We start from the raw sequence: 12735 nt of genomic DNA, 5'->3' as shown, positions 1-12735 counted from the left end.
AAGGAGGTGAGGATTAAAGCTTCTTGCTAGGGAAAGGAAAAACAGTGATGGAGATCAATCTTTTAACTTTGAACAACAGTAGGGACCCAATATTTTATTAAAATTACGGAAGCCTTCTTTTTCCTTCTTTGGTACTAAGCAGAGGGGTTTTTTTTTTTTTTTTTTTGCCTTACAGATCATAGATATTAATTTTCATGTAAGGTGAATGAAAATTCTTGTATGTGAAGAGATCATGTGAAGGATAAAAGTTCCTCTTGCTTTTTGGAAATTATTGTTACAATTGATATGGTCAAATATATTCTGTAATATTATTATATCTTAAACACTTTAAAAAAAAAAACTCGAGCCATAACTCTTGTTTTTTATATAAGTTAATGACATATTATTAGATCATGTATATCGTATAAAATGATAAATAAGATAAAATAATAATTAATTTATATTTAAAAAATAAATATAATTATAAAGATAATTAATTATTTTTTTAATATAAGATAATTTAATTACCTAAAATAAAGATATTATTTTCAATTCATGAAATTAAATTTAAATTTATTATTATATTATTAAAAATTATATTAATAATTTAAATTAAATTAATTTTTAAAAAATAATTTTGATTAATAAATAAATTATTTTATATTAATTCTTACACAAATCAAATATAAAATAAAATAAAATAATTTAATTTAACTTTATTTTATTATAATTTTATCTTATAATACCCTATGATCTTCTGTACCAAATACGTCATAATATTATTTATAATTTAATTTTTAAAGAACTTTTTTTGTATATAAATTTTAAAGTGCTTCTGAATGTGGAAAAAGCGCAACAAATGCTAGGAGAGCATTTTTCTCTGTCGTTTCCTTCATTTTCCGGGTAACCAAACGGAGCTAGGCCGTGATTATTTCTCTGAACGGTCGATGATAAGAAATTTAGGGTTTCCACAAATTTCTCTCTAGGATTATTTAATTTTTAGCAAGAATTTTGCTCTTATTCAATTTCTCTTCAAAGACTCTGTTATGTAATTCTTGGAGGTGTCATTAAATAAAAATCTTTAAAAAAAAAAAAACCTTTATAATTGAAATTTTGTTGCCTTGTAAAATTCAATGTTTAGTTTCAAAAACTTGATTAAATATATGCAATCTGCATTTTTTTTTTTTCTTTTGTTTTTAAATAAAACTACAAAAAATGTCAAAAGGCAGTTGTGGAGCTTCCTGCAAAAGGCGGTTACAGCTTCGAATTGTGTACAAGAAATGCAAATCCTTTCAAAAAAGGGTGTATTCTTCCATCTTTCTTATCAATTTGCTCTGCTGTCTACTTATGATAATGTAATTGCTAACAACTCTTTTGCTTAGGTATAGCATCAGTATTCTGGGAATGTGATTCCTTAGCACTGTTAACTTTAATGCTGCTTCCATGTAGTGTTAGAAGAGCTATTATTATGTGGCTTTGATTTTCAATTGTTGGATTCTGAACAATCAATCTGTGATTCTCAAATGTTCAATTCTCTTACTTCAACCATTAATCTTTTTGTGAAGATGGGATGCTTATGAGCTACTATTATTCTTTTGTACCAGGAAGGTGTCACTCTCAGAGCAGATAAGAGCAGATACAAGAGCCACTGCAGGACTCATTGTTTGTGGTAAGAATTGTGAGAAAATTCTTTATATGGCAGCGAACATTCATATCTGTGGAGCTGGAACTGCTTCTGATACAGAGGCAGTGACTGGTATATAAAATATTTTTACCAATATTCTTGCGTATCTTTTTGGCCTCTTTTTATTTTCCTAAGTTTTTCGGTTTATTGTGAAGTGCTATATGTGAGGATTACATTGGGCTTTATAAAGACATGGTCTGCTCCCAACTGCGGCTACATTGTATCATACTAGTCGAAAATCCAGGGTCCTAACAGCCCTGGCTCTATTAAAATCTATTCTATTCAAGTAAGCCGATATCTGAGAGGGTGAGGTATAGTTAGATCTTTTCGTTATTAGTAGATTGTGATTAAACAAGGTCTTACTGGTTTTTACTTGTCCTGCTGTCTAGCTACCAAGGATATGTTCAAGCTGCTTTGGTGCTCGTTGGAGTGGATGTGACTGGGCCACATCTACATATGATGAGCTGAGTTATGCACGTGAGAATCTAATATTTTTCCTATTGTTATGATTGTTCTGATTCCATTTTCTTTGCATTTACCTGTGTTCATACATATCAATCCAAATGGATCTATGTACACTCTGCCATTTGCAACTATGTGTTCTGGATCACTTGCTGCTATGGCAGTTTTGGAGTTAAAATACCGCAAAGGACTAACTGTAAGTTCTTGTGCTACTTGACATGAAGTTGTGCTGACATTCATTTCAATTCATAAAATTGCTCTGGGTTTGATCAGTACAGTATTTACTTGATTTTTTCTAAGCACAAAAGGTATGTTTTTCAAAACTGCTTTTCAGGATAGCTGTAGAATGTAATTCTAGTCTTTAATCAAGATATTTGGAGCGTCTTACTTTTGATGCATTAATATGTTATAATAATTTGTTTGTGCAGAAAGAAGAAGGAATAAATTTGGTATGAGAGGCCATTTGTGCTGCCATTTTCAATGATTTGGGCAGTGGGATTAACATTGATGTTTGTGTTATAACAAAAAGGTTCACTGTATTCTGATAGGGTAAAAATTTTTTATTCGGTTGACATCTTTTCTTTTTGGCTTCTCCCTTTTAGTTTTCTAACTTATTTATGATGCTTGTATAGGGACACAAGGAATACCTAAGAAATTATCAAGTCCCAAATCAGCATGAGGATATCGGTTTGAAGGATTTTCATTTCCTAAGAAGACTGGTAAGCATGTCATCTCGGGATCAGTTGTCTATTGCTCTCTAATTATTATTTGTGTCCTTAGCTTCTCTAATAGAGATATTCTAAAGCAACGGCTACATTCAGTACTAATTTTTGGCATACAAGTTAATGCATCCTTGTTGAATTGTTGACAATAACCTGATGCCACAATACATGGTGCAGGGGCTCTATTGACAAAGATTACACCATTAAAGAAAGAGTAGAAGTAATTGAATATGGAGATGCAATGGAAGAATAAATAAAGCACTGATCTACATTTGGTGATTCAAATATGCTGCTTCATAATCTCATTGTTGTTCATTCATCATATGTTTGTTTAGGATTCTAACAGTACAGTAGTTTCATTCACATGCATTATAAAAAGTATTGAAACTGAGGACATTGGTTTGGCTCTTAGCAAATGGAATAACTATTTTGAGAAAAAAAATTGCACCCAAGTTTTTGATCTGTCTTTCAGCTTCAATTTACTCTCTACCAAAGGAAACACAAGCATAGTTGCAATTGTTTTGTTGATCACATGAACTGAATTTTGCATGACCAACATAATTTCTTCAGTCTGGTAGAACAGAGGAACAGCATGTTGAAACAATTCCAACAGTTTCAACAGTCTATGCGAGGCCTAGTAAATCGATGTGCCTTTGGTGTTTGGACCACAGAACATGTCCTGTAGCATAGGGTTAGTTGCATATATATCTCTGACTTTGGACTAAACTTGCTTGGAATGTTTAATTGTAACCCCTTGCCTATTTGCTTCGCTGAAAAAATCTTTTATATCGAGGCACCCAAAAGGTTCCAGAAGACTCCTTTCCAGGTAAGTCAAGGATCGAGTCAAAATTTAAGAAAGCTTTCCCCCCATTTCTGCTCCTTGTGCTGTCCACAAGTTTGAACCACTGGCTCCCGGGGTCACACGTGTTATCTTCATTTAAGCATTTGCAACTGTTTGTAACAATAGTGTTGTCCAAATCCACATCCAGGCAAACGGATGTGCCATTTCTGAGCTTAGATGACAGGTGCATCTTGGAATCGGCTATCATTTCCCATTTTGAATTAGACTCGCTGCAGATGATACCAAGTTTTGCCAGCGTCCCTGATTCAGCAGCTTGTAAGCAGAAATAAGTTCCCATTACTACCAACGTCTTCTGGGGTGAGTATCTCCAAGCTTCAGAGTCAGTACAGGAACCCAAGTGCAATGGGTCAAGCAATGATTTCCTTAGGACACAAAGCCCCGTTGAGGGATGGAAGATCACTTTATGCAGTTTGGTTTCTGATAGGCCCGGCCCTGCATGCCATTGTTGAAGCAATAAATACTGGGTTTGAGGACACTGCATTAACTAGAAGAAGGGAAAATAAAGTTTGCTTACCTCGGAAAGGAGACTGGAGAGCAGAAATTCTCTCTAGTAAGCTTGAATTCCTGATATCACACCAATTCCAATCCAAGATTCCATAGTACTCGTTAAACCCAAGGACCCCTTCCCTCAGATAATAACTCCCAACCAGTGTCCACAATGCCCAATCCAGGTCAAGTTCAGCTGCAACACCTAAGAAGCAGTCCAAGTATCTATTGTCATTGACATTGGTTCCTCTTAGGTCTACCCCAAACTCGCTCGCGAACAATGGATAGCCTTGATCCACCAAAAACCCTGATGTCCTCATCATGTCATTTGCCACCCTGCCACATACCTGGTTTGAGTTGCCAGCTACCCATGCCTGCCCATTTGAAAAACCATACCAATGCACTTCAAATACTAGTTTCCCACTAAACGTGAGATTTGCTGGTTGATTTCTGATAAATGACAAGTCCTTGTCATAACTCAATCCAGAAAGTATAACAAGAACATCTGGGTTGGCTGAGTGCACTGCTTCAGCTGCTTTCTGCATGTACCTAACTCAATCATCAACATAACTGTAATAAGTTTTCCAATTTTTTTAACCCTTTTTGTTTTAAACATTTTTCAGTTCTCTTTTGCTAGAACGGAACCTTTACCTGTACCAATCAGATACATTCTGATTGGGGCCTCTAAGCTCGTTTCTCAAGCTCATGCCGACCACATTGGTGACACCATTGAATAGGGTGGCCATCCGAGTCAGGCCTGTGATCCATAGATCAGGATTGAAGTACTGGTCACCGAAGAAACCATTGCCGTCAAAACTACTGCAGCACCAACCAGGCGTGCTTATGTGATTGTCAAGTATGACCATTACATTGTTTTCCCCAAGGCTAGATACCACTGCCTGAAATTGAATTCCTCGGATAAGAAACTCTAAATAAAGTAAAAATCACTTGATCCAGGCATTTCAACATCAAATACTGTTTTTATTAAAACAGAAGAAAAGAAACGACTACCAGTTTGTCAAAGAAAAATTGATATTTAAATCATGAAGCATAAATATTGTGGCTAAGGCTAATAATCTAATTGTCGTTGCCATCATTTCCTACAACAACTTTGTAATTATCGTCGTTTTTTGACTAAACCTTTCCCTCTAAAGTCTAAACTATAGGATAATAAATAATTAATAAGCTTGGCCGTACCATACAAGATAAATTGAAGATTTAAATATTAAAAAAATAAAAAATAAATAAATAAAAAAAAAAAAACAGAGTCGGTGAAAATTTAAGGCAATTGTCATCAATTTGTTGGTTTTTGGATAACCTTTAAGTCCTTAGCCAATGCCGTAAAGAAACACGTATTTTTAATGTTTGAGTTTGTTCAAGAGTGGGGTCTCCAAAAAAGTTTCACCTTTCCCAGTTTTCCTCTTTTCATATTTGTCCTTATCCTTCTTTCCTGGTCGGATGTGGCAATCTAATCTATCTGGGGGGGAGGGGGGTGGGGGGAGAACAAGGGCAGAAACTTTCATACCTGGTAAGCTTTTATGAGGGAAACATCGATGATGGAGGGGTTGTTGGCCTGAATTCCAGCGATAGATTCAAGCAGACCAAGACTTTGAAAAGATTGTCTAACAGTGAGAGAGGCCAACGAGTCATTGGTGACCAGAAAAAGTGGCCAGGTGAACCTAACGCAATTAAACCCCATTGACACAATCCGTTTGGCGATCATACCCATAGGCTGCTTGCTAAGCCCTTCTGCAACCACTGGTTCAAGATGTGAGACCCAGTTCACGCAAGCTAACTTCACCCGCTGCCCTTTCTCGTCGACGATCCAACGCAAGTTTGTCGAGAGAGGGAGAGACATGGCTGGCTTAGCATGTTGAATGATGGTGGGAAAGAATAGGAATAGAGGGAGGATAAACAAGGAAATGTGCCTTCCCATGGTTCTTTTTTTTCCTTTCAATTTGTGGGAAGTGTTCCACGGGAGGAGGGCTTGAACGTCTTATTTATTTACTTGGTATGTCGTTGTCAATAATGAAACCAAACCCCCAAATATCCCTTGGGAAAAAGATATTTTATACATTTTTTCCTTTTTTATTTTAAATACATTTCTTTATCGTATAAACAAATGCCATGAATATGCGATTGAAATTTAATCGTTTGCGCAACAACTTATTATTTATCTTATATATAAAATATATATATATATATATTTATATATAGATGTAACGTGCAAAAAAAGTTCTAATATGAAGTAAAAATAAAAGATTATAAGTGGTGGTATTTAAATTTTAAATTTATTAAATAATATTTATTAATTAAAAATAATTATAAATGTATACATTTATTTGTGTTCAGATTCGTTTAGGTTTATTTATGTCTGAGTCCATTCGGGTCTATCTGTGTTTAGCTCGTTTGGCGTTTAATCAAATTATATTTGAAGTACAAGTCCGATTAGATCCATTTGTGTCCGAATTTGATTGGATCGATTATTTTTATATTTTACTTTCTTTTTCTTTTTGTATATATTATAGTATAATATAAGTATCATCATCATTATTATTATTATTATTATTATTATTTATTTTTATTTTATTTTCATTTTTTTCTTCTTTCTTTTCTTTTTTCCTTTTCTGTTCTAATTCACATGTGAGCATAAATAAAATCGAAATCAGAATCCTGTTGAGTCAAACACTTAGTGCCAAATCGTATTAATGGGATATTGCTAAAATTTTGGACCAAAAATCATACTAGACAGAATACAATCCCAGAATTCAAGTCTAGGATTGATTATGTTCAATTCCTAAAATTACTCCTAAAAGTTGTTTATAAATTGGATTGATTCTAACAAACAAGAACACAGAAAAACAAAGAGAAAATTATTGAAAGAAGATCTAAGAAATTTTAAACAAAAAAGGTTCTGAAATTTGATCTTGGGATTTTAAGGTTTAATTTGTGGTTCTGGGCGTAATTGTGGGTTTTTGAAGGTAAATTTGAGGTTGTAGAAAGTTCGATAAGGATTTAGAATTGATTATGAGGTTTTTTGGATTTTTTTCAATTTTTTGGATTTGGTTGAATTTTTTGACGAAGTATGAATTTTTCGATAAAGTTACTAGCAACTAGTTAAATTTTTTTATCACATTTTGACCAATTTTTCAGAAATCGATAGTTTTCCAATTTTCGATTTATTTTTTTGGTAACTCTTCCAGAAATTGGTGGATTTTTTTGTCCTAGTTGAAGTTTTTGGTGGAACATTTTAGAGAGAAGGCAGAGGTTTTTTGGCTAGAAAGAGAAAAGCTCTGAGATTTTTAAGGAAAAACGTGAAAGGTACCTTTTTATACTGCTCTGGAATGACACCGTTTTGGGTAAGCTAGGATCCATGCGTAAACCCGATGACTCGCGTGTTAACCCGTGCTCCGACCCGACCCGATCACATGTTTTTCTTTTTTCATTTTTTTTTATTTTTTTATTTTATTTTATTTTATTTTATTTTATTTTTAACCTATTTTTGTTATTTTTTGGTTTTATTTTTTAAAAAAAGTAAAACAAAATATTTCTACCACTAATATTCCTAAAAAAAAAATAAAATAAAATAAAATATATATCTTTTTGCCAAAAAGGAAAAAAAAAAAAACCTTTGTAAATAATGTTGTCAAAATAATAAAAAATATAAAAAATTTTGAGGTTTATTGTTTTCTTTATGTAATAAAATTAATAATTCAATGTTAAATTATTTGGTAAATCATAAAAATGATCAAGGCTTGGATAATTCGAAATCAAACTGGTATCATCCTTGGGATAGGCATTGTGAGGATGCTATAACCTTCTCTATATACAATCGACTTTCGAACCTAACATTTGTTTTGCAGATCAGCTTCAATCAGGTAACCAATCACACCTAACCAAAAAAGATTAGTAGTGACTCTCTTTCATCCATATCTAGTGGTAGGTCCACGGATCTATACATTATGACAGTTTGACGACTCCACTAGGAACATTAAGAGTCAAGCCAATAAATAATTTCTTATTATCCAAGCCTTACTTAATAAGTTTGAAATTATTTTATTTCCTTTTATTACTTATATCTGCTTTATTATTTATTTTCCCTTTCATTGTGTATACTTGCTTATTTTTCATTGTTTATGTTTACCTAATTATCTATTTATTGTATATATCTATCATTTATTTACATGTGCATAACATAAGCCCTTTACCTGGGCACTACCCCTAGGAAGAAGTGAAGTATTTATGCCCTTGTGAGATTTCATATCTTTGGATGGGCCTGCAAAATACTCCCACTCAGATTAAACCCTTTCCGTTTGAAGCCTATGATGGATGAAGATTGTGGTGCCTTACTAGTCTATGATGGACCATGATGTAAAGAACAATTTGGAAACCTTTTAGAATTAACCCAAATCGCATATAGTTAACTTTAAGAGCCCAACCATAGATAGATCCATGTCTTTCCACTCTTTATAGTTAACCCAAATCTAGGGTCATGATGTTATTTTCTTGCTTTGTAATGTTTATTCTTTATTTTTTTTATTTGAGATGACTAACCGATTCTCTTGGCTTTTTTTATTTTTTTTCTTTTTATGCATATCCATAAATATACATGTAGATTACATATTATGCTTACTAACCGTTTTTTATGTATGCATGCATTCATGCATCATTGCATTCATTTTCATACATAATTTTATAAATCCATAAACATCATTCTAAATTTTTATCATAATTAAGGGAAATCAAGGTTTAAGGATAAATCAACATCAGTGTTACACTAGAACTGAGCCAGAAAAATGAAGCAAGACAATATAGACTGGCTTGAAAGAATAGAAAAGGCTTAAGAGATACTTGAAAAAAAATTGAGCAAAATCCTGGAAGCTTTAGAAAAAGAAAATAAAGGAAAGGTAACAAAAAAAGACATCTTACATGAAGATACTGAGCCACTATATCCTTCAGGTTTCGATCCACATCAAACTCAGACTACTCTAAGCTTTCATCAACAGACCACATTCCCAAATTTCAATCAAGGGAATGTTCAAAGCTATACCAATCTTGTCTTCATTGAAAAAACAGATAAGCCAATCCAAATTCCCAAAATGGATGAAACTAAAAAGAAAGAAAACCTGCAAACGGTTGTACCCTCAGAAAACTTTAAGATCGATCAAACCATAAGTATGATTGAAAAAAAATTATAGGTTATAGAGGGCATTGATTTTTATGGATCCATGGATGTTGCCAACCTTTGCCTAATTTCAGATGTTGTGATTCCTCTAAAATTTAAGGTATCAAAATTTGAGAAATATAACGATACCAAGTGCCCCATTATGCATATCATAATGTATTATCGTAAGATGACAGCATATGCCAACAATGAAAAACTGTTAATGCATGTATTCAGGATAGTTTAATCGGGTCTACTACAAGGTGATATGTCTAGTTGAATATGACTCACATTAAGTCATAAAAAGATTTGACTTGATCCTTTATCAACTAATACTGTCACATCATAGGTTCATGATTTTCTTTCATTACAAGGTATGGAAAAAAAAGCATATAAGTCTTTCAAAGAATATTTTCAAAAGTGACAAGATGTTGTCGGTCAGGTCCAGCCTCCCCTAATAGAGAAAGAAACAACATGTTATTTCTAAGTACTTTAAAGTCATTCTATTATGAAAAGATAAAAGGAAACATAATAAAAAACTTTGTTGATATGGTGATCTCAAGAGAGATTATTGAAAATACCATCAAGAGTGACAAGCTTGAAGAGGAAAAGATTGACAGTGCCAAGAAAGGTAAGATGCCTAAAGAAGAAGAAAATGAAGCCCAAGTGGTGAGTTTTAAAGGGCAACAATCTAAAAGTTATACCCTATATCCACTATATGTTCATCCTGCTTATTATCATACAACCAATAATATTGCACAAGTTTTCTACCAGCTTTATTTCCTAACCATAAACAACATCACTCTAAATCCTCATCAACCAGCTTTTCAAGCACCTTCAGATGGGCCTAATCCTATTACTACACCATTTCCAAAGCCTAACAATCAAGCGATTGATATTAAAAGATCTAAGGGTAATCAAGAAAGGTTCGCATTAATCTTATTCCTATAACTTATACTGAGCTATTTTCAGAATTGGTCAAAAATGACCTAGTATCTCCAGTTTTTTAAAATCATTGAAACCACCCTATCCCAAATGGTACCATGTTAATGTCACATGTGACTATCATGATAGGAATGTGGGTCACTCCATAAAAAATTACCTTACTTTCAAGCATAAGATGTAAAGTTTGATTCAAGTAGGCTTAACAAGCTTCAATGAATCAAAAGAGTTAAATATCCATGAAAACTCTTTGCCCAATCATCTAGGGGCATGATTTTGGGAAGGCTGATTGAAACTGATTATCATTTTAGGATTTCTTGAAAATATGGATTTCTTTTATGTGTTTGAATTTCATCTTATTTTTTATCATTTTAATAAAAATGATAGATATGATGCATTTTCATGACATTCTTCTTTTGTGTGATTACCCATCATTTACTTTACCATCTCATACCATTTTTTCTCTACCTATTTTTTTGACTTCGAATAATGAATGTTCGAACAATTATGATTACAATTCAAGATTCGATTTTGAAAACATCATTCATGATGGTTTGATTAATTAATTTGAGATTATCGATTTATTAGGACTGTTAAAAAATAACTTTGGTAAAAGTTTGGCTTGTTGAAAGGTGAAAATGATGCAACACATGATCTTTGTGGTTATTCACTCACAAATTTGTTCTTAGTCAATGAATGATCTTTATTGAGAGTATTCATGTTTGAAATGAGAAATGATCATCTTTCTTCTATCTTTCAAAAGAAAAAAAAATCTTTTGCTACCCCATTTAAGCCTTTTAAACAAATTTTTTGAGGAACATTAACCAAGAATAACCCTCAACTGGGGCACAGTTTGAAAATTTTATTCATTCTTACAGGCAAAGCCCTTTTGTGATCAAGTTTTTTTGACAAATGAAAAAATTAAAAAAAAAATTGATAAGGTAAAATGCCAATGTGCTCCACAAAAAAAAAAAAAGAAATTGATAAAGCAAAATGCCAATGTTCTCCACCCAAAAAAAAAGGTAAAAAAAAAGAAAATTGATGGGGTAAAATGTCAAAATGCCTCACATAAGCAATGATCTTTGGTTTGATTACCTTTCAAATACAATTTGGGCCTATTTTATCCTTTTCTTTGGCACCACTTATCCTAGCCTACATTAAATCCCTTAAAAGTCTATTTTGATCAAATATAAATACTTGATTTAGAGAATTATGAGTTGGATTAGGGCAGATTTGTCACTGGATTATATAAAGCTTTGATCAAAATATCAATAAAGGAGAAAAAAATAAGAAAAAGGTGTACAAAAAAAAGTAAAAAGCAAAAAAAGAATAACAAAAAGGGGAAAAAAAACAACAAATAAAAAAAAAGAGACAAATGAGGAAAAAGGAAAACTTAAACTAAAAACCCGAAAGGGCTGTTTAAGTGAAGATGAAAACTAAAAAAAATAACTTCATGTGAAGGTCCCTGAAAGGGGGATAATAATTAGCTCGAAGATTGAAGACATTAATGGAATGTATTTTTGAAGGATGATCCTGAGTTTGAAATCAAAATTTTCTGAACAATCGTTATTTTGGATATTAAGATCCTATTTGAATAAATCATAGCATTTTACCTTTGTTCATCTTTAAGTTATTCTTGACCTTACATTTTATTTTCTCAATAATAAAGACTCATTTCTCTTATCTTTTGTTAAATATACATCCCCCAAATGAACCAAGAAAATGTATCATGTTTGTCACTTATTTGAATGATGGTAAATAAATGAATGGCATTTTTCATGAAGAGTTTTTCATTCTTTTGAAAGAATTTCAAGTGAGATAAATGAAAAGAAGCATAAGAAAATGATTTAGAAATGAGCAAATAGGGTGACCCAATGATGAATTCAATGATAGATTGGTTGACATGACTTATGAGTTGTGACTAGATGAGAAGAATTGAATGGATTAACTAATAAAATTTGTTTTGAGACTATTAATACTGAGAAGTTAAGAAGGACGGATGGCATCTTGAGAACCTCGTCACCACAATTGAAATTTTATAATATCAACTCTACATACATTACATTTGCATAGGGCATGCAATTGCATTACTTTGTTATCACTCACTTGATCTTGGCTCAGTCCAGGTCATATTTCATGACTCACAGTATTGTCTCAGTCATCCGATCTTGACTCAAGTTAAATTATTTTTTGACCTGCGACATCCTCTCGATCAGTTATCTTCGATCTTAACTCAATCTTAGTTACTTTATCCTTCTAACTTTTTCAATTTTGTTATAAAATCTTTACAAATCCAGAACCTTTGTAAAACTTAAAATTTTACTAATCTTTCTTTCTTGGGAATCTAAAAATCTTTGCAAACATTGCACCTTTGTGAAACTTGAAATCTTGCTAATCTTTTTTTCTTGTGAATATGAAAATCCTTGCGAACCTT

General features: G+C 32.4%; 2 protein-coding genes across 3 annotated transcripts; one reads left to right on the top strand and one right to left on the bottom strand.

Moving 5' to 3' along the window:
* The first annotated feature begins 1051 nt into the window (after positions 1-1051).
* On the top strand, positions 1052-3161 carry LOC111317933 (uncharacterized). 2 transcript variants are annotated; one of them, XM_089752542.1, is made up of 7 exons: positions 1052-1334; positions 1584-1735; positions 1819-1949; positions 2053-2140; positions 2554-2674; positions 2758-2844; positions 3025-3161. In XM_089752542.1, the coding sequence occupies exons 1-3, from the start codon at positions 1195-1197 to the stop codon at positions 1893-1895; spliced, it is 369 nt and encodes a 122-aa protein (XP_089608668.1). In that variant the 5' UTR covers positions 1052-1194; the 3' UTR covers positions 1896-1949; positions 2053-2140; positions 2554-2674; positions 2758-2844; positions 3025-3161. The 2 variants fall into 2 exon arrangements, with proteins under 2 accessions (XP_089608668.1, XP_089608672.1); XM_089752546.1 differs by having other exon boundaries at positions 1819-1969.
* On the bottom strand, positions 3092-6239 carry LOC111317932 (glycosyl hydrolase 5 family protein-like). The gene is made up of 4 exons (XM_022920466.2): positions 5721-6239; positions 4847-5094; positions 4224-4744; positions 3092-4141 (listed from the first exon to the last, which is right to left on the bottom strand). The coding sequence occupies exons 1-4, from the start codon at positions 6129-6131 to the stop codon at positions 3606-3608; spliced, it is 1716 nt and encodes a 571-aa protein (XP_022776201.2). The 5' UTR covers positions 6132-6239; the 3' UTR covers positions 3092-3605.
* Between the last annotated feature and the right edge of the window lie 6496 nt (positions 6240-12735).

Source organism: Durio zibethinus, chromosome 2 (genome assembly GCF_047325235.1).
Source record: "Durio zibethinus cultivar Kanyao isolate XHJ-2024 chromosome 2, ASM4732523v1, whole genome shotgun sequence".
Lineage (NCBI taxonomy): Eukaryota > Viridiplantae > Streptophyta > Magnoliopsida > Malvales > Malvaceae > Durio > Durio zibethinus.
The sequence above is the reverse complement of the archived record's forward strand: the minus strand, read 5'-3'. Positions and strand labels throughout refer to the sequence as shown.